The 22,932-nt window shown below is 32.8% G+C and overlaps 1 protein-coding gene and 1 long non-coding RNA gene across 3 annotated transcripts; one reads left to right on the plus strand and one right to left on the minus strand.

Annotated features, from left to right (window-relative positions):
- Window positions 1-6,845: 6,845 nt before the first annotated feature.
- Window positions 6,846-17,338, minus strand: LOC110448054. Its single transcript, XR_002462675.1, has 3 exons — window positions 17,253-17,338; window positions 12,274-12,275; window positions 6,846-6,860 (listed from the first exon to the last, which is right to left on the minus strand). It is a non-coding gene; the product is annotated as an uncharacterized LOC110448054 (long non-coding RNA).
- Window positions 8,838-22,434, plus strand: LOC110448018 (multiple epidermal growth factor-like domains protein 11). Of its 2 annotated transcripts, XM_021494050.1 has the most exons (16): window positions 8,838-8,990; window positions 9,510-9,608; window positions 11,944-12,036; window positions 13,347-13,446; window positions 13,976-14,071; window positions 15,018-15,113; window positions 15,797-15,889; window positions 17,258-17,353; window positions 17,703-17,798; window positions 18,130-18,225; window positions 18,897-18,992; window positions 19,504-19,599; window positions 20,272-20,409; window positions 21,138-21,347; window positions 21,614-21,763; window positions 21,822-22,434. In XM_021494050.1, exons 2-15 carry the CDS (start codon window positions 9,573-9,575, stop codon window positions 21,742-21,744), a joined length of 1,473 nt encoding a protein of 490 aa, XP_021349725.1. In that variant the 5' UTR covers window positions 8,838-8,990; window positions 9,510-9,572; the 3' UTR covers window positions 21,745-21,763; window positions 21,822-22,434. The 2 variants fall into 2 exon arrangements, with proteins under 2 accessions (XP_021349725.1, XP_021349733.1); XM_021494058.1 differs by lacking the exon at window positions 15,018-15,113 and having other exon boundaries at window positions 8,842-8,990; window positions 21,614-22,434.
- The last annotated feature ends 498 nt before the right edge of the window (window positions 22,435-22,932 follow it).

The raw sequence follows: 22,932 nt of genomic DNA on the forward strand, positions 1-22,932 counted from the left end.
TAGTTTCAGGTTGTTAAACTTTTTAACGACAACATCACCAGAAAAGGAAGTCTCTCTTATTTCAAAGCAAAATCCACAAATTGTACAAACGTTGTCTTGTAGATAGACACGGCGTGGTGTCATGGCGCCGCCATTTTCGATGCTCATTTGACACCTCTCGGTCTTTTATCATAGCAAGTGTGTTCCGAAATCATTACATCATCACTTACAGAAATACGTAAGCTCTCATCTGATTGGTTAATGCAAAGGTCACCTGAACATGACCCTCTGCGGGATGTTGTTAGATCTTCAACGCGACATATCAGTAAACGGGAGCGATGTGAAGATATAATTTTAATTAGAGTGTTAATTACAATAATTCCTATCATTTTTTTAGATGAAGACGTGACACATGTGTACACATTGTGTGACTGAGTAGCCGTTAACGCTCGTAATAGTTTGTAATAGCCATGTTTATTCATAGATGTTAATCAACAGGCTTGTTTCAGGCACATGTAAACTAAGTAACAACATCCAATCTGCGTACAGCAATATAAACTCGTATATATGTCTCAATATTCCAGCTAAAAAACGAAAGCGTTGTGTCTCAACACATGTATCAAAACCATCTCTCTGGTTTCCATGATATGGACACTCTTCTAGGGTAAAAAATGACCGTCCTTAGTGGTCTCCAAGAACCGACTCTCTGTTGAGCAAACCTGTCCCTATTCTAAACAGAAAGCAACTTCCGGTTCCTGTTAGGATGGGAATAATGGAAAGTGCCGAGGGCACAAAATAAGAAACAAATGCAGTTCGCGAGAGAACATTCAAAAGCCTATTTAAAGGGTCGAAGATAAGATCACCATTGAATCATAGCGAAGCAGAAACTTAGGGTAACCGCAATGAAAATGACCACCATTGTGGCGTACCAATCTATGTTAGGGAAATGCATAAAGCAATTGAAGTAAATATGAAATCTAAATTCAAAGAAAGAGTATGGATTAAACTTAAACTTTTTGATAAAGACTGTTTATTAATTGGTTGTACATGTATATATATAAGTCCAAATACCGATAAGAATAATATTGATTAACTTTTTAAATTGGTAATTGGTAATTGGTAAATATAAGAGACAACTATTTAGCACAGCATGTAAAGTAATATACCAGAAGGAGGATAGGCTGTGAACCAGCTGTACTGGACTTGTTGATAACAAATGAAGAAGTAATGGTGAATGAAATTATCTTTGAAAGTCTCTCGGCCACAGTGACCACTTTGTTCTGAAATATATATTTCTCTGCTATAACCGGAAATCTGATAATGCAGTGTATCGCCCGATTTACCACAAAGGAAATTATGATAGAATTAAAGTGGAATTACATATTCCTTGGGATGAAATTCTGAAAGACCCAGACACAATGTACTGTTATTTATTTAGGATTAGTTCGGGCAAGTATAGATAAACATATTCCAAAAACTAAAAGAGGAAACGGGATTAGTAAAGGATATCTCCCAGAATCAGAAGAGGTAAGACAAAAAAATCAACAAGAACCACAGGGCTTGGCAAAGGTACATGGAGACAAGATGCGATTTAAAACACAGAGAATGCACTAAATTAAGAAATCAGGAAACTGGAAAGGTCCCGTCTGCATAGAAAGACGCTGATATTTCAGTAATATTTAAAAAGAGATAAAACCAGAAGCAGGAAACTACCGACCAGTGAGCCTTACAAATATCGTAGGTAAAACAATGGAAAAGGCAATACGCGATTCAATTGTTACACATATGGAGAAAAACAACCTGTTCAGTAATAAACAATTTGGATTCATCTCAAAACGTTCAACGGTGCTGCAACTATTAATGGTTCTAGAAGATTGGACTGAAATATTTGACAAGGGCGGAGAGATAGACGTAGTGTACATGGATTTTATGAAAGCCTTCGAAAATGTCCCACACAAAATATAAATAGGAAAACTTTTTGAGTAATAGAAAGCAGAATATGTCGTTTGAGTTATATTATTTTCTTTTTTAAAAGAAAATCACAAAAAGTTTATAAAAGACTTTTTATCAATATATCATACCAAAGGACACCAAATTAAAGTACATGTAATATTTTGAAAAAAAATGAATGTAAAAAAATCGGGAAATTCCCATTTATGAAAATTTAAAGTATACCTCGTATAAATGCTTTTAATAGTCAACATTACCAAGTGATTTCGCTGTATTTTTATAAAAACAAAAATCTCAAAAGATATAGTTCAATACCGCTCTAATTATAGTGTATGTATTTTTGTAGGTCGTTGTGCCGTTATATAGTTCAATTGGCAGAGAGTGCTGGACCAGACATATATGTACATGTATAAGCAAAACTGAAATGTTTAAACATATTGTCTATAAACACATGTTCCTATAGGGAACCCAATAATACTAACAAACTAAAAAGTCAGTCTTCTTCCAAGCTTTCGGGCTTAGCCCTTCGTCAGGGATTAAATGCTATCGGACCTCTATGTCACATCCATCTTGAAAAACAGGATGAGTTACTCATCTTGAAAAAAAACCATTTAATCCCTGAAGAAGGGCTTAGCTCGAAAGATTGAAAAAATAAATAACTTTTCGTTTGTAAGTGTATAAACATACATAAAGTAGAGATAATTTTTTTGCTTTACTAAAAGAAATGAAAAATGCCTAAACCTTTATCTATAATATGGATGAGAAAAAAACAGAAACTCGACGGAACGGAAGTTGAAGAGATAAGTTCCCTATCAAAGGTAAATTTAAGAATTTATAAATACTTTTCATATATTTAATTTGACAACCAATTGTAATTGTAATCTCGTCTTTATTGTTCAAATTTAACTAAGTTATTTCTTTGATATATGTAAAAGCCCAAGCTTTGACACCAATGGTAGAATTTAACATGTTCGGATGATACTTTTTTACCTAGATCTTTTTACATTACGATTTAAATGCCAGAAAAATGTTCCAGTCGCATCAGCATTTTTTATCTAGATCTGAAGTTATGCTATGTATTGTGTTATTGAATAGGGTGGGGCTGAAACAGCTCTTTATGGGGTACCTTTCTCCCTAGTTCCTTCACAGTAATATTCCTTCTTTTGATTTAATTTTCAAGTTTAGTTGATTATTCCATAATTCCTCATTTTTTCTGAGACCACATCTATGAGTATTGAATAATATTTATTTATCACTAATGCATACTTGGGGGCTACATATGAATTCTACTTATATTCTATTTTTAAACAAATAATTAAAATACTCATTAGTGTGTTTTTAACTTATAATTAATTGTGCTACGTCAGGGATCTTTTATGTGATTTATATACTTGGATTAATGACTGTTATCAAGAACATACTATACAAAACAAAGTGTATATGTAAGTACATGCATTATATATATGATAGAGCTCTTTAATACATCTCAAATTCACACAGCAATAATTGTATAGGTTCAAAGTTTTTGAGTTTAGTTTGGTCATCATTTGCACAGAAACATTGTCGTTCATTATTCTTTTCTTTTCTATTTTAATATTCATTCTTCAATTCTTATTTGCTTACATTACTTATATCAATTTCATATCATACACAGCTAGATATTTGAAATGAAAATAGAAACAATACACATATAAATATAACAACGATGTTATAGTGCTTTCACTTTTTCAAATAAATTGATCTGAATATAAGTGTATACATTTGTGAGACCATCTCCCTACTAATACGTATGAATGTAATTCGGATGTCACTCAATCCATGTAAATGATTGTACGAACCACTATGATCATAGTAAAATTATTGTGAACAAGAGAACAAAAGCAAAGGGACTTAGATTGATATATGAACTTTAAATTATATGCTATATTTTATAACATTATTTGGTGTTATTAATTACTTATATATCTTATGAATATTCTAATACAAAAGTATTATGATATTTGGAACATATCTAGATTTTTTAAAACTACACTAAATGTTATGATAAGACATTTTATGTCAAGTTCAATGATACATGAAGGTCACAAGATACTTGGTTTTGCTTTAACATGAATTCACCGGTAACATTTGGTATCGCAGAACTTTACTGTGATACTTTTGGTTTATCAAAACAACAGCTATTTGTCATGATGACACCTATAATAATTTCTGTTTGCAAAAAATATTAATATGGGTGTGATGATTATTATAACTAACGAAAACAAATCAAAATAGATATCTAAATCACGAAGTTTAATTCGAGTCTTCGAATATGACTTGACAGGGGATTGAAATGTTGGGTGCGTATACCATCTTCTAGGGGGCATGTTGATGTTTAACAAGTTCAGCCATAATCGAGTTTGTTTTTCTGTCCAATGTATTAGATTTTTAAGGTGCAATCAGATTTGTGTGTTTATTTTCGTCTTGCTACAGTTTAGTGCAAAAAACACTAACTAATCAGAGTCTAAAATATTAATAAAATATGTGCAGATTTCTCTTAAAATCCAACTTTAGTCGTCGGAAGTTGTAAAAGCATTACATCTGTAATGGATGTCAGATAGTATGTCAATAAGTTATAATGCAGAAACGAAAATCGGACAGGTTAACAGACGTCCGGAAAGATAAACCGATTGCTGTATGTTCACGTATGCTCATCAATGAGATATAAGACAATAATTCAGACTGGTGACTATGACTTAGTTAGTACTGTGATGCCATAATAGTAATGTTTGATACAGCTAGTCAATATCCAATATTCCTGATATTTAAATTCTGCTACATGACAGTACATATAGGCTAGTGGTTTGCATTATTTTCCAATAATATTCAGTGTAATATTTTCTGCCCGGTTATTCAATAATATTGTTAAATATGATCTGTGAATAGTTTTATTAAAATCTAATATTTTTCCACTAAATCCAATGTTTATTGCTATCTTTCCAATATTGGCGGTATATCAAAAAGTTAACAAAACAAGTAGAAACGTAATTTTTTGAAATTATATCAATACAATAAATCATTGTATCTGTTAAGTTTGGAAATGTTAAAAGAAGTAAACCATAGAAAATATGTTTTCCTTCATTGTTTGCCGATTTATTACTTATTTCTAATAATGTTTAATACGGATTGACCATAAATGAATTGTATTACATTTTGGTTTGAATTACTCTTATTTCATTTTTCCTATTGTATAATCGTTCCTTTATAAGAAAAAATGTACTTCATATGACATTTATTCTTCCTAATTTTTTTTCCCGATGCAACTCTAAGATCTAATCAACTGTACGTGTGGTCTTGTCGATCTTGTTCAGTCTTTTTACTATCGGAAATGTCCCAAACATAAAATAATGTAAACATACTGGCATATATACCATAGAAAATTATGAAATTAACGGTCGAAAGTGTCAAACATGTAAAACAAAATATCCTCAAATGACATTTTATGAAGAACCAACAGATACATGTTTTAGTTGAAGCACTACACGGTTTGAAAAAACGAACCTTGACATACGTTCTAGGTTTTATTGGTCAATAATGTCATAATAATATAGTTAAAAACTTATGGTACTTCAGGGTCTAGGGTAGTAACATTAAGTGTTTTTCTCGCGAAGATATATCCTTTGTTTCCTTGAATGAATTACCTTGGCCAGTGTGGAAAGTGCAACAATTAAGTTTGTTAAATTTCCCAAGAAAGCTAAGGACATTTTATGGAATGAAGATACTTTGTCTGTACCGTTACCTTAACTGCTACATTTTAATTTATCTTGACAAACTTTGAAGTTTACGGGTGTTGCATTGTGATATCAAACAGTATTGAAAGGCAGGTGAGCGATACATGCCCATTTGATCTCTTGTCCAATAGGCATTAGCATTTCCCTATGCAAGGGTTTGATTGAAAAACAAAATGTTCATACAGTAGACAATTCTGAGGTAAGCCAGACTAAACGATCCGGGGTCACTTTAAGGCACATTTTTTTCAAACGTTCCCATTATAAGTTATTATTCCTGCAGATTTGAATTAAGATTCTAGAAAACATAAGCTCAATGCATACATTTCAAAGGAAAACCTGTCATTTCTGTTATAATATCTTCATAAAATTTCTATATTCAAGCAAATATATTGAACGTTTGTCACCAGATTTGACGCCAGGATTTTCAAATGTGAAAATTGTTGGAACCTTTTTTTTGTTATAAACACATTCAAATTGAGGTATATATAATAAGATATAGAAAATGTTATAAAGAGTAATATCGAGGTTAATTCACTTAAACATATCACGTTTTCTTGTCATAGTCCTGTGTTTCACAAAGGTTGTAACGACTACAAAAATAAGTCTTACGGAAGAAAGCTACAGTAAACGGGTAGAATGATGAAAACAGACTCAAAATTCGTTTTGCATGCAGTAGACATTAAATTAATTTAATCGTTATTTTTTTGTGTATTCTTTTTTTGATGCTAAAATCGGCGAAATTTAAATAAAATTGTAAAACAGTTACATGTACTAAGTACACGTGTAAGAAGGAAATAAACATTAAATGAATACAGCAGTCTTACATGACACGTTGATATACTTATGAAATGAAACCAGCAACATGACAATATTTTATTCAAAATGTCAATCTATTTAGACTTGTTATTACTTATATTCTTATCAATCAGATGAACACCAACAGCATAAAGCTCGATTCGCTGGCTATAAAATGTACCTGTCAAATACAACAGATTGGGGAAACACTGATAGCTGTCATAGCGACACAACCTCTACACAATGTATGGTGGACCTAACTCCACGAATCACATCATGTACAGGCAACACCCGATACCTGACAATTTACGTCGACCGTCGAACAAAAACTTACCCTTGGTACTCTACACAAGCTATACTGGAGCTCTGTGAAGTACAAGTTTATGGTGATTGTATTCGTGCAGTAGTTTGATGTGAACCATTGATACGTCATATGATGTCTCCATTTTGTTGTATTGTGTGTATATGTCATTCGTGCCCTGAAAACTTAAATCATCGAACTAAAGATTTTGTATGAGACAAATAAACTAAACTGACAAGAATGAAACAAAGGAACATTGTGTGTCGCAATTTAAACAATTCACCACCCGGGCTGTTATGCCCTTGCTATTTAGGCTATGTAAGTGGTGATATTTGCTTACCCCAAATAACATGCTTCGTTCCTGGTAATTTGTCTGGAATGTGTGGCAAATTTACTCCAATTCATACTGCATGTTGTTTGAGATATCCAGATTAATCCCTATACCAGGCTATTGTCAAATATCGAAATATCTAAAATACCTTGCCGCGCTATGTAACGTACAATGTACATGTACGCGTCAAGGTTGTGGAAATCTGCTCGTTTAGATAATAGCTTTAATATTATTGAAATAAACAGCATTATGACAAAGATTGCAAGAAAATCATAAAACCAAAACCTATCAATGGTTTGGATCACTATGTTATGCAAAGGGAGACAAATCTTACAAGAAAAAAATAAAAGAATTTCGAAAATATTAGAGTAGAATCAAAAGAATATTTTTTTTCACACGTGAACATCACGAAACATGTAAATTTAAAAAAAAACCTTGACTGATATTCATATTTTATTTGCTTTTATCCATAAATTTATGGTCATCTTAATACTAAAGTGATTATTAAGTATTCTTAATCCTATATCCGATTCCCTGGTGGATTTCGTTTTATTATGTTAAATGTCCTATTAACAGCTATGGTAATTTAAGGACGTGCTCCCATTTGTATTGCGTATGCATGTATGCATGTATCTGTGCTGGAGGCAGGGTATGTTGTTGTAATTGCCTCCTTGTGATAGCACGGATCTGATGCCGACTTAAAAGTGCTATCTCATTGGAATACCTTGCAAAAGTAATTCTTCCTGTAACATTATACTGACAAAGGGTGAAGCAGATGTTACTATTACCCTTAATGCCTAACGTTAAGCTGGTAATAGTATATGCCTTTTTTAAAGACTTTAGTATACTGGTCTGAGGATAGAACCGATTGCCATCCTCACCTGAACAAACTTTAAAGTTAAAATTGAGGTATTGCCAAGCAAGGCGCTATGAAATAAAAGGTAGCTAGAGGTAGTGAGAAATGTAAAGATCCCAAATATTGTAATGGTGCAGCAGATTTATTTTGGTCATGCAGTGGATAACAGCAGGTTTATTCATTTCCCGATCCCCGATCTGCAAGGGTGTCCCCGATTGGACGTGCAAAGGTGTTGAATCACCAGCCCGACCACGTGGGTTTTCCTCGGGTACTCTGGTTCCTCTCGTAGTAAGATCCTTTTATTTTTCCATCCGGGCCAACAAATGTGAATTATATATGATGGAAAAACAGGTTTCATGCTTGTTGTAAAAGCAATAGTATAAAGATCTTTTATTTTTCTTTCTTATTTTAATATATATGTGTTCTGTGCATGTAATCCTAAACTGTTAACATATAATAAGCACCTGCTGCAGAAATAGTACTCATTTTAAAGACCGGTCAAAATACTCTTTTTTCAGTAGCCACTTGTATAATGCATGACACCTAATATAGAGACAAACTAATATAAAATTACTTTAGACATTGAAACTGTATAATTGATTTTAATTTATTTGAAGCGCATATGATCAGGTAATTTTCTGTTACTTTATATAAGATTTTCAAGTTTTTTTGTATTTTGTTACACACGTACAAATAATAGACTTTATTCGTGGCTTGTTTTGTTGCAGATGCTCTTGGTGAGAGGTCATAACCTTAATCAATTCAATCAAAAAAAAAATAATAGCTGCTTTGTATTGATGTTCATATTTCAATGTACCATACTTCTGTATTAAGCGCAAAAATGATAAAGTTCGTTTTAGAAGGAAAAGCTATTTGAGCATATTGCATCATAAGAGATACAAATTCCAGGTTGTCCAGTAGGAAAATATGGAAAAAGTAACTGTGATAGCAACTGTGATACAACCTGTGTTAATAGCCTGTGTCATCCTAACAGCGGCCAGTGTACATGTAAGTAAATACATTTTATGTAGATTTTTTAACTGTAATAGACGAATGTTCATATCGATATATATCAAACAAATGTGAAAATTGACAAAACTCCAGGAATTATACAAAAATGTGTTATTCACAAAAGAAGACGTTGAATTTTGCACAATTATTGCCATTGTTTCAGATATTCAGTGTTACTAGGCACCTGAAGAGCAAATACATTGAACAGTTTGTCATTTACACATTTATTCATATATCATTAGAATATAAGATAATTTCATTCGTTGACATACAAATTACATCACGAATGTTTTCCATTAAGTTGTTTACTATTGTTTTCATTATCGCAATATTGTTTTCTTTATTTCAACGAAGTGCCATTGTCTATAATACTATTAAACTAACTGTTAGATTACACACCTATTAAATTCTGTACTATTTTATCACATTGATAATTATAGTTTAATACTTTGAATCATCAGTGATTACGTAATAACACACTTATTATGATACACAGTAACGTCTTATTATTTTTAGACTGTGCGCCGGAATTTTATAAGTCCGGGCTTGTTTGTACAGCATGTCCGACAAATTGTTTGAATGGCGTGTGCAATGTGGAGTCCGGTGTTTGCTCAGGTAAGTAAAACGTCATTATCTCATTCCATGTGTAAGATACAGCTGTCAATGGTAAGAAAGGGGTGAGGGAAATTTCTATCTTACATCCCATTTCATGTGACGTGACGTCACAATGGCTCAACAATGACGTCACGTCACGAGTTTGGAAATCTCCGATGCTGCAATGTGGAAAAGGCGACGTGATTAAATTTAAACCTTTTACGATATATTTACCGTATACCTTAGAAAGATGTGATCATTTATTCTGCGCAAACTTTGTTTGGAATTATGGAGTATTCTAAATCTGGCTGACAGATTCGTTTTCGTTTAAAAAGGTCACATGAAAAATTGATATTTTCAAAATGGTTGCCAGTCCAAACTCATTTTCGTGGTTTTTGAGCTGATATGACTCTTTTATGGCCAAGGGTGTAGAATACGGAAATTCCACCCTCGGGATTTATAAATTTGGCAAAATCCCTCGTGTGGAATTTCCCTATCTTACATCCCTGGGTATGTAAAAGTCTTATAAAATACCTGTATCTATGATTAAAACATACAATATTGGTTTTTTGGTGAGTTTATGATAAACATGCAGTGATGTGGAGATGAACCAGGAATAAAGTTACAGTATTGTTTTACTCTTGCTGGCCTAAACTGATTTTTGTATTGCTTTCCTAGTAGTCTCAATTTCATCCATTTTTGTGACTAACATTATAGTAATCGGACACATGTTGTCATCTTATTAACTGTGTGTTGTAGTTTATACATATATAAGTGAAAAATAAATCGAAATTGTATTAATGAATTTTGATATAGAACTATTTTGACATCGTGTCTCTAATGGCGATCGATGTGATCGATATTGGCCAGCAAAGTTCACCGTATACAGAATATATAAGATTATGATGTTTCAAAGGTATAACTCATACACTTTATATTTCAATCAGTAAATTTTGATTTAGTTACAGCAACTTACAGATGAAAAATGTTACATTTGATACAGATGAACCACTCTACATTTACTATAACGTTGTTTGCGGCTTTAGAGGGAAACACTTCATAATGCCCGTTCGCTACCAAGGCTGTGTCAATCACATTGATTGTTAATGCTATATCAACGGAGTTCAATGAAATAAACATTGTCTTATATCTATACAAATACATGTACTTTGTCACCCTTTTAGTACTAATTTGATAATATGACACATTTGGTAATATATTTGGTAATATCACCTCTTGCATTAAGGCCTTAATGAAATATGGTCTTGGATTTAATTTGGCTTCACTTGTTTGATTTAAAAGTACCTGATGTGCTTTGTAACGTTTTGTCGAAACACCATCCAATAATTGAATGTACCGTGTTTATTCAGCTTTTGTCAATGGGATCGACATTTATGATCAATAATGTCGGGTAAACTGTGAGGGGAAAATGTATGATCAAGGAAACGGTTTATGTGAGGGAACGTGTACGTAGGCAATGATACGATCGATCAAATAAATATTTTGATAGGACTGCAGGAGCTATTCTGGTTCAGATAAAAGTTCTTCTGACACAAAAAATAAAACATTTTCAATGACATGGTTAGTTTGAAAGTCCGCGTTTATATAGAATATGTAGTTGTTTGCATCCTCATATATTGATATCACGGGATACGGTACTGCCGATTGAAACTAAAAACGGATATGAATGAGGGTTTTGTTGTGAATCTGATCCCCTTCCATTCTCTTATCAGCACAGACAAAACCTTTCCTAAGCATAATTACATATGTATTCAATGCATACCGCACCACTTACGTAAAAGGAAATACATCCTTCCGCCTCTTTTATTTATGCTGCTCTTCAAACGAGAATGCTTGTGACTAAAGGTACATCGTTTAATGTTGCTAACCTTTATCAGTTTAAATGCTTGTATTTCATTCTAGAACGAAAATAAGCATTTTTACTCGGATTTAATTAAAAGCAATTATTTGATGCTTGTTTGGTTTAAACGAGTTCAAACGTGTTCTCTCGAAATCGTATTTTGACATCCATTTATGCAACCATTCACGCAAGGATACGCTGGTTTCCTTCTTCTAGGAATTATGAAGTGAGAACCTATTTTGAATACTCTTGTATGTTGTGATCTGCGGACATGTTATTGTTTTGCGTTTCCATTATGTTTTATTTGATGTATTTGTGAAGAATTACTCGAAACTCAACCAAATTGATTTGAAAAATTGAACCATTGGTACATGTATATTTCGGTAGAGTAAACAAAACACATATTGCATATTCAACATGCCTTGGCCTTCTGTTTTGATGATACTATCCATAACGGAAAAAAGTTTATCCGATATTAATTTCATATCTTATCAGATTGTGATAACAGTTTCTTTGGACCTTTTTGTGCTGCCTGTTCCCCGAACTGTGTCGATCCTGTTTGCGACAAAACATCCGGAAATTGTGATCGTAAGTTCTTCTATTAACAAAAGGAGTAGGGAGTGTTGATGCAACTACTATTATTTCCAACTTATTTGCTTTAAGTAGCTTTAACTACTTTGTTAAGTAATTATAATTATTAGTGTTGGTACCCATTGATATTTCTTTTTTAAATGTTTTCAATACATAATTCAAGTGGTTATATCAACCTTTACAATGCTTTTAAATGATTCCGATCAACATTAACGATGACAAAAGATAATTTACTGCTTAACAGTAGAATTAAGGACATTTAGATATCAGTAAACAATATTCCATATTGTTTTTATTGACTGAACCAAAAAATCGGGCAATTTTAGGATATGAAGCAGGTCTTTACAGCAATAAAGACACATATAGGTATGTTTTGGGGTATATATTTCTTTACTTTAACGGAGAGGTAATTGTGTCACTCGTTTTGACTTATTGTTTTGCCAGCACCTCCAGGTAAAGTTTTGATACAAATATTTGAAATTAACCGTAAAGTTAACGATCAATAGTCTTACGGAAATGTGGTTCCTGAGGAATCAAACATCTTGAAAAAGGCGATCTATGCCTTCTGCGACAGTTTTTTTTTCTATTCATGTTCTTTTATCATTTATTTCCGAGCAAAATTAAAGTCGCCAAGGTTTAGGTCCCTTCGTATTTATTGTGTCATTGCATAGGAAGATATTCGTTAATGATTAAGTTCACTGCGATATGCATATATGTTTGTACTTCCATGTCATACATACTATTATTCAATACAAAATAACGCGTGATACATGGTCACGTGTCGTAGATACTGGATATCGCTTACACATGATTTCTTTTAGTAGTGGTAAGAAAGGAAACACTTCAGAACTTATCCTTTAGGTGTAAAAAACATATTTGATAGACTATTAATAGCCTATAGAATTGTTCATGTATTGTTGTAGAATATTTAAATGACACCTGCGGAATACAATGCACAATGCACAATTCGGAATTGTTCACTCGGGTGGGGGAGGGGAGGGGGGAAGAGGGGGTGTTCTCTGGTATCATTTCAAATGAAAAAAACTAACATGTGATTAGTATAAGTAGGAAAACGTGATTTATAATTGTTGTAATATAAATTCAGTGCATTCGTTTGTCATTGTTTTATATTTATATTATATATTATGAGATTAGAAAATTCTTTTCCGATTTCAAGGTAATCAGGTATCGGGGTATCCACCTTTCCTGGTTGTCTTAAAAAGATAAAATTAGTAATTATTTAATTCTTTGAAAGAAAGATAAAATTTGATCAAGATGATTTCCAAACAATTGATTATCAATTACAGAATGTGTTGTTGGATTCCATGGCAATATGTGTATATCAGACCTGTCCAGCCAACTGTAAAAACAATACATGTTCCCAGGACAACGGTTTCTGTACTACAGGTATATCATAATATTGATCGTTAAATGTTTAAATACTGAACAAGTCTAAGACTTTCATATAATTTACGTACATGTATACTTATTCCCATTCACACTGCGGGTGATAAACTATTAATCAATCTGCTTGTTCCTTATATTCATAATTTTTCAGCTTGTCTAACTTATCAGCTAAATGGATAATATCGGGGTTCATTAATCTTAACAACTGTGAACTCGTGTTTAAATCAAGGTTAAACAGTACGTCAAACTCAAATCTTACCTTCGCACTTAAATAGTAATGGCATCAGATGTATCAATAAGTAATCCAAGTAACGTACGCTTTCTGCAACTGTTCTGTTTGTTTGTTTTGGGGGTATTTTTTAAGAACCAAAATACACTAATACATGTACGTATATCATGACTAACGAGTGTAATCGTCTATCGCATATGCATACATTTTTACATGTACATAACCATTCAGCATAGAGCTTTGTGAAATATTTTGTACTTGTTTAGTTTATTTTTCCTTACACATAATTGATACTTTCAGGATGTGATTCAGGATACCATGGCAACATGTGTCAACATACGTGTCCAACAAATTGCAAAGACAGAATGTGCATGCAGGATACTGGTATCTGTGAAGGTGAATACAGTTTTCATAAACGTATAATTGTATTTCATAAGCGCCAAATCTAGAAAAGTGGGTGGTCGATAAACAAGGCAGGGTTGTGTCACCACCTACCTTTATGATCAATATAAACACAACCTTTGTAAGTTATCCTTCATCACTGTCAGAGATGATCAGGTTCCCCTTGACTTTCGGCCATCATTTAGCATGACTTGAGCCTTGAAGACGCTGACCCGGTGTTTCATTTGACATTAGGCTCCTCCGATCACACAGTTAGAATTGCTGACCTACAAAGTCTGGTTTGGCTCGGGTGGTGCAGTGAATAGTGCACTTGCCTTTCACTAAGGCGGCCGGGGTCACCTGCCCGATCACATGGGTTTTCTCCGGGTATTCCGGTTTCCTCCACATTAAGACCCCCGCGCGCTAACATCAAGGCCAACACGAGTGATTTGTATAACTTGAAATAACTTGTTTCATAATTATTGTAATATAAATAAACAATTCATATATATATATAGAGAGAGAGAATAAAAACATATTTTTTTCAGATCGTCCGCTAGGCCTTTCTGCCTTCTTCTTTTCTATATTTTCCTTCGCAAGGACTTATTTATTTATCATTTACTATATATATATATTTATATGATTTTATCGAGGACTTATTATAATTCAGCGAGCCAGACTTTGACCATATAGGTCATCTGTAATTTTTCTTATGGAAGTTTGTAATCAGTGTTTAATTCGTCAAATCAGGAAAAGTTACATTTTCACTAAAATATCGCTTTTTTTATAGAATACATATTTTTCAATATTTTACTTGTAAAAAAGTTATAATTATAGATATCATATATTATCTCTTATTTCAAACTAACCTTTTCATAATAATAAAAATATTTCATTGATGTGTTCCGCAATTTCAAACGAACAACATACTCAGACCAAGTTATGTATGATGTTTTTTTAGCTTGTGTCAATGGGTACCATGGCATCCAGTGTGACCAATCGTGTTCTAATAACTGTCAAGACAAAATTTGTGACCAATATAGCAGTGTGTGTACAGGTAAGATATCAATGTAATGATTTGTTATATCAACTTAAAGATTTAACTTTATATGGAGATATTACATTAGTGTAAGGAATATGTAGAGGTGCCTTGATATATATTTAGGTTATATTTCAATATCACAGTTTTGATTTTATTGGTACTTATCTAATTTCTCGCATGATGGCTTCGCTGGACACCTGTTATCCGACAACTTTATAATGTGTTCAGGGATAACGGAAGCTTACCCCTGGTACTTATTGTTCCCTCGTGAATACATAAACCTGGTCTTAAAACATTCTTATGTTACCTAACCTCCTCATGATGTGACACAGTCTGCATCCAGGTTTTAAATGATATGCCATGTAAGATAAGTATCATAATTATATAGAAGGTTTATTTACTGTACAACAATTATGAAACCAGTTGTTTTAACTTTTTCTCTCTTGTTTGCCCGGATGTTAGCGCTCGGTGGCTTTTAATGTATAAAGTTAAGTATTTGCCCTAGAGTGGATACAAATTTGGCGTTACATGTAAATTGAATCAGTAGCCTTCATGTAAGTATTGTCAAATAAACGCAAAAGTTAATATTATTTAAAATTTAATAATTCAACAGTGGTTTAAGTAAAGATATAAAGTCCTTGATTGTTTATCATTTTCATGATATACTCTATCAATACATCATGCTTACTTTTAATTAGGCTGTGAAGACCGTTTCTTCGGTCCTCTTTGTGTCGCCTGCTCCCCGAACTGTGTCGATCCGGTCTGCGACAAATTGTCCGGAAAATGTAGTCGTAAGTAATCTAACATTAAAAAGGGGATATACTTTTTTGTTCCATTTACTATCAAATATGTATTTCCAATTTTTTGCTAGCGTTAATTATTTCTAGACTGTTCCGATAATTAGTTTAATTAGTAAACAAGATGTTAATATAGATAACGTGATACGACACTTTAAAGTAGGAGCTAGGACAACACCCATTTTCTACATGAGTGTTCCGCAAGGAATATCCCTATTTTGTAAATAACTATGTGAAAGAAATTATAACCGTGCAGATATATTTTCACTAGCGCAACTTATAAATGCTTCTTTGAACGACTCTGAGATGTCCAGTTTTCTCATTGCATAAACGCTGACTATGAAATCTTATTTGGAAAAAGCAGTCGTACATGTATGTTTTGATACCTATAGCTTTTGTTCTGTATTCTTGCAATCAATTGTGATCATATAATTGACTGCAGAGTTTTGTCAAAAGAAGGTTATATTATTTTTGCTTCCTTTGATGTTATAAGTAAGTGTAAATACGAAATAAAATAAAAATAATGAGAGATAAATCAATCAATTGATGTGTTAAAATAAAACATACCGAGAAATATATACCACAATACTTTAGCTTACACTCTATCAGAAATGTACCAGTAATGCTACATTTTGAAGAGAGAAAAAATCAGAAAAGGTCAAAACACAGATCTTAACAAAACCTGTTCACGTATTCGAATCCTTGAGTTGAATCGTGACATATAGTTTCACACTAAATACCAATCAATGGTACCACACTTGTTCACATAAACTTGAAACGAAAGCAATACATTGAAATTTAGTTATGATTAAGATAATTTCAAGGGGAATTTGTATTAACGTGTATACATCCTGTTTGGCGACAAAGTCAACGCAGGGAATCTACTATTTATTCTGTAAAATTGTGTATTGAGTAATTGCAAAATTGTATAAGCCGGACAGACCAAGAAATTAACAATAAAGAATTGACGCTTACCAGATATTCGCTGTATATTTACCGTTTTATGTATTGGGTGGGTTTCATTATATGCTCGATATGATGAACTTCATTATATACTTGATATGATGAACAATGACTTAAGTGAGAACACAACATAACTTGTGAAACAAGTTAACATAACTATGCCTGTGCATCAAACAATAATACGCTTAAGTAATTCAGATATATGTAAACAAAACAAAATGACGTTAGTGCTTTTCAGAAAAAAATGTTTTTGAGTTTATAACTAGTTGCTCCATATGTATTTTCTTAAGGCATTTCGCTTCAGTTATCGGTATTAACAAAATTAGAATAATTAAGTTTTAGATCAGGAGTAACTAGTATACTTATATTAAAGTAATATTTGCCAATATAATACTTCAGAATGCCTAGCCGGATATCACGGTAGTACCTGTACTCAGACGTGTCCTACCTATTGTAAAGACAACATATGTATCCAGGGTAACAGGTTTTGTACAGGTAATAATGCTATTGATAAACTGTTCTAACTTCATGATTGGCATTTAGCTACATTTTTGTATCAAATTTACAAGCATACAATGATTCATTTGTCATGCATTTGAAAATGTGATTAGAAATAATCAATATGTTGAATATTCATTTTCAAATTTTTTTGAAGTATTTTTTTTTTATATAAGATGATCACAGAAGAACTAGAGAAACATGGACATACAAATGATGCATGTAAAGCAAACATTTTAATTTAGTTTTAAGATTTTGGTTACAATAACATGCTAAGCTAAAATTATTGGTTCGATTATTTGTTCAGTTGAGTTAACAAAAGCTATCCTTTATTGAATAAATTCAGAATGTGTTCCCGGGTTATATGGGAACACCTGCGACCAGACGTGTTCCAATAACTGTAAAGACAACTTGTGTATTCAGGGAAACGGATTCTGTACACGTAAGCTAGATTATGATTCATGCTATCTAAAATATCATTGTCAAATGTCCTCTGAACGAATATATGGTTAAAAATGTTTGATTTTAGAGAAGCAAGAAAATAAATTATTTGTGTGTTTGACCGTAAGGCGTGTGCGTTGTTATGATATTTGCAGTTGTCAAGATAAACAAACCTAGCTAACCAGACCAAATCATAAAGATGGGATTTACAAAAACATAAAAACTAAATTTGGCTAGACTAGAACTTTATAGCTAGAAGTCTTAACTATGTCCGTCGTAATTCATTTCCGAACTCATCGGGTAGACATCGATCATATTGGTGCCATTTACAGGATGTGAACAAGGATTCCACGGAAGCACGTGCCAACAAACATGTCCTATCGCTTGTAAAGATAACACATGTAGTCAGTTCGGTGGACAATGTGAAGGTATTGTATATTACAGCATATTGTGTATCAATATGTTACAGTTTAAGATGGATTTTAAAAGAGACACAATATATCATATCATTTTAGTTATTCATTGAAATTCATTTATGATGATTGTTCTATGACTAAGAGGATTTCCCTAACATATATATATATTTTATGACAGTTATTGTCAAGTGTCTTTCAAATTTTAGGATACACATACTTTATTTTAACGGTCGTTCACTTTCGTGGTATAATGTAGTACTGAGTAATAGTCCGACATTCTCTGCTTATATAAAAGCTCAAAGCTGTCATATTTTATGCCTTAAGTTCTGAAACAAAAATCACTTAAAGCGATTAATCCTTTTCTTCCGTATCAAATACCTTATATCTGCCACAGCAGCCCATATCGTTGGCAGAGAAAGCGTATTCTACGACCGAATGACCTGTTATAAATGTTGTAGATATTAGTTTTATGAAATATATGGTTCAAGTTAGTATTCCTTCCCCGAAACCTGGTTTCGCCATCAACTTATACTTTTTTATTGTAGTTTGGAACAACTTTAATCCATTGTTAATGCACACTTTACAAATACGTATGTGGATGGTGGAACACATTTATTCCTTGAAAAAGCACACTTTGTTGCATAAACCAATGTTCATGATTCCAATAAATTTCTTTGTTTCAGAATGTGCTGTTGGGTATCATGGCAATCAGTGTGATATGAATTGCCCGGTCAAATGCAAGGATACATTTTGTAATCAGACTAATGGTCGGTGCATAGGTATGTACTGTGAGACTGATAATTCATGTGCAAGTTGATACTACGAAATTGATCTTACATGTACGGGTAGGTACTGTGAAAATGATCGTACATGTACAGGTAAATAATGAAAACAAACCTCTAACATGTACTGGTATCGTATGTACTGAAAACTCGTCTTACATGTACAAGAAGTTACTGTGCAATTAATGGTACATCTACAGGTAAGTACTGCAAAATATCGTGTATCAGTATGTACTGGGAAGCTGATCAGAAAGGTACAGGTATTTATTAGGAAACTGATCTTACTTATACATGTACATGTATGTACTGTGACATGTCAAGGCATGCACTGTAAAACTGATCTTATATGTACAGGTTTATACTAGGAAACTGATCATCTATGTACATATATGTACTGAAGCATTATCTTACATGCACATGTAGGTACATATGTACTAGTAAGCGTGTTCCTCCTCTGTGTTAGTTATGACATGGTGTGAATAATATATTCCTTAATTTGTATCTCAAGGATGTGAACCAGAATACCATGCCAGCGACTGTTCTCTGAGTTGCCCGGACAACTGCAAGGACGATACTTGTTTTCAGGAGAACGGACAATGCATAGGTATTGTGTTGAAGTAGCTTGAAATCTTGATATATACTCATGTAGTGCATTATCTGACGTCCTATATTATATTTTATATAATAGCAATGTCGTACCTTAAGTTATACATTTATAATTTAACATGAGAGTCAATTTCATCTGAGGTTTGTAGATCCAGATGAAAACAAATAGCGAACGAAGGGTAAGATTCATTAACATAATTTCCATATGAAATCGGGGAGAATGAAAAAAGAAATTCATTAAAAAATATGTTATCGGGCTGTTTTTTTTACTCCATGTCCGTTTTAAAATAATGGTTGTAATTTTAATTCTGTGACATGACGCCATGAGGTGTGATGACACAATATTGAGCCAGTAGGGATCTACAGCTAGATACATCTCCACCACGTATAATGATTGTACATTCAAAACATATTTCGTGGAATGACTGTTCGACACTGATAAGAGGACAGGTTTAAATGGTTTAAATCTGACCATGTTTTTGTCGAAATAAAACAAGTTATCTTATGTCTTCTTTTGATTATTTACATTAGTGTCAGTTATGGCGACATTATTATTTACTTGCATGGTTTATGTAAATGTTTGCAGTAGTCAAAGGCAACGAAATACTATTATCTGATTTGCACAGACAAAAACATTAGCTATTGATTCCATCCATCATTTTGTCTTTAGAGTGTGTCTCCGGCTTCCATGGTAGCAAATGTGTAGACAGGTGTGGCTATTGTCAAGATGGGAGATGTGACAAAGACACTGGGAACTGTATGACGTCATGTATAGATGGACTAACTGGCCATAGGTGTGACATAAAAGGTAAAATCATGTTTTTATATGTTCATAATGCCTTCTTAGAATTCTTGGAAAGTCCTTTGCATGTTTTGAATATCTTGCGGAATATAATTCATGATCTTTATATGTTAATGAAATCCATAATTGACCTGATAACTGACATACACCATGCACCTTTGTTACAAAGGAGGCAAGCTTAACAAAGATAGTCGTGCGGCAAGCAATTACATGTACATACATACTGTACATAAATACAGTTACACACACATATATAGATATTATACATTGTGATTATCGCTGAAGTATGTATAGGTATAAAATTGTTTATAATTCACAATGATCCTTTTTTAATAATATAGAATATATAAATGAGCATATGCATTAAACATCTTGCAAAAGTAACGGTATATGTACCATTTTAGTTTTATGATGTCAGCATTGTAAATGGGTGCATAATGTACAGCTTCATGTATTAATGTGTGTTACGAATGTTCGTAACATTATATACTTACAAAACTGATGATACCAGGAAACATTTGATCTGCAAAAGTTCGATTAAATTAATTAAAATATTATTACAAATATTGAGATAAAAATGTTGGAATGGTGTTTACAGTTCAAAAGATTAAATCTGTGTCAATAGATTTGATGAAAAACATAATGTATTGAACAATGTCAGACAAAACTTGTTAAGAAACAATTCTGAATAACAAAATGAAAATAAGATTATGCATATATCACATATCTTGTAGTTGTCACTTTACCAAGTAAGGAAGATGACATCAACGTGGCAGCAATTGGTATAGGTAGCGGCTGTGGAGTGGTAATAGTTGCCATGGCCCTCGTGATAATTGTACAGGCACGAAGACATCGTTCAATGATCCATCAGAACACCACGAGGTCTACCACTATGACAGATATATCTTTACCGAGTTTTGGACAGGAACGACGGACAGAAACAGGTTTTGCATGAATATCTCTATTTAGTCTAAAAACAAACAAAACAACGCACATAATCTCACCTAAAGTAGATTTCAGGTTTAAAAATTCACTCACACTTATTTAATATCATTTTTCAATACATACAAAAGTATATCATAACATGAACTGACTATAGCTGAACATCTGAAATAATTAAAGAGTTTTTATGTTTGTATCTGATAGTCGATCATAGGCCAACATTCATATCTAATGCAGTTTCGTGTACTTGTTTTTTGTCATTTTTCAGACGGTACCTATGCCGTTATAGGCGCCCAGGAAAGAGTAGAAAGCATCACGAAGATGTCTGCAGGTGACAGCAGTTATGAGCAACTTGGATATAGGGAGAGAGATGTTCCACATTTATACGAGACAACATGACTGAGTAAACCTGGAAAATCTGAACAGACAATGTATTGATATCGTAATCGGACACAAATGATACTGTATTGGAAAATCTGACCAGACAATGTATTGATATTGTAATTGGACACAAGTGATACTATTTCATATTGGGTAGTATTTAACCGTCATCTGACTGCCTGTAAATGTTACAGCGGGGTTTTCCTCCGCAGATTATTATAGTAAAACATACTATATATATATATATATTAAAATATATACAATTGTACAATATTTTTGAATAGAAGATGGATTTGAAATATGTCGCCAAAAATATCTGAACTTGAAAACCTCCTGAAACATAATATTCAAAAAGAGTCAATAAATGTAAATGCCATGCATCCTGCTTTGTAGATCAAAACCTCGTCAACTACCAGCACCTCGGGTCAGATATTGATGATGTCACTATTTAATATCTGTATGATATACCTTGATGAATTCAGTTCATACGTAATGTCTCATGCAAAGAATGCACATGTGATTATGGATGACGTTTTAATTTCATGTTTAGTAGTGATATCATTTCCTTCTGCAGCCAAGTACAACTTCAGTGTGATTTAAACATTTAGCACTAAATGCATAAAATGCACTTGCTTTTCGTGAATTGTAACATGTGTGATCCAAGAAATAAAGATAAACAAATGACTGATGACAGGCAGCAGATTCAAACCGAGCGATTCTAGTGTTGTTAAGTGTTAGTAACCATATATCTACAGGTACCGTATTTTGACCTTATGTGTACCAAACATGTACAGAAGATTTCATACCAAGGGAAATCAATTAACAAAATAATTCCTGTCTGCACTTTAACCTGTACTCCATTCCAAATTCTTAAACGTTTCATTTTAAGAACATTCAGGCGAGTAAAATGCATGTTATCGGAAGCAATTACAGATATGTACGATATGTAATGTGTGAATACATTGCATTTAAGATCATTCAAAAATATATGGTAATGTTTTCTTTGACATCCTGCGCTACATAACAAGGTGTTATGTAAACATAATAAGTATATGTGCGTGTGTAATAATTGAATGTATAACGTGTATTAGTATGGGATATGATGGTTAAATTATTACAAAATTCGGATCCCGAGCCCGAGTTTTATATTCCACCATAATTAAAGAATACTTTGAATATATATTTTGTACAAATGAAAGCGTAATT

Source organism: Mizuhopecten yessoensis, unplaced genomic scaffold, assembly GCF_002113885.1.
Source record: "Mizuhopecten yessoensis strain PY_sf001 unplaced genomic scaffold, ASM211388v2 scaffold413, whole genome shotgun sequence".
Taxonomy (NCBI): Eukaryota; Metazoa; Mollusca; class Bivalvia; order Pectinida; family Pectinidae; genus Mizuhopecten; species Mizuhopecten yessoensis.

Excerpts from the sequence above, each read along its gene's own strand:
- LOC110448018 (XM_021494050.1), top strand. The coding sequence starts at position 9,573 with ATGGCGTGTGCAATGTGGAGTCCGGTGTTTGCTCAG. Across the intron at positions 17,799-18,129 it reads GGGAAACGGATTCTGTACAC|GATGTGAACAAGGATTCCAC; the intron begins GTAAGCTAGATT and ends TGCCATTTACAG. Across the intron at positions 20,410-21,137 it reads CCATAGGTGTGACATAAAAG|TTGTCACTTTACCAAGTAAG; the intron begins GTAAAATCATGT and ends CATATCTTGTAG.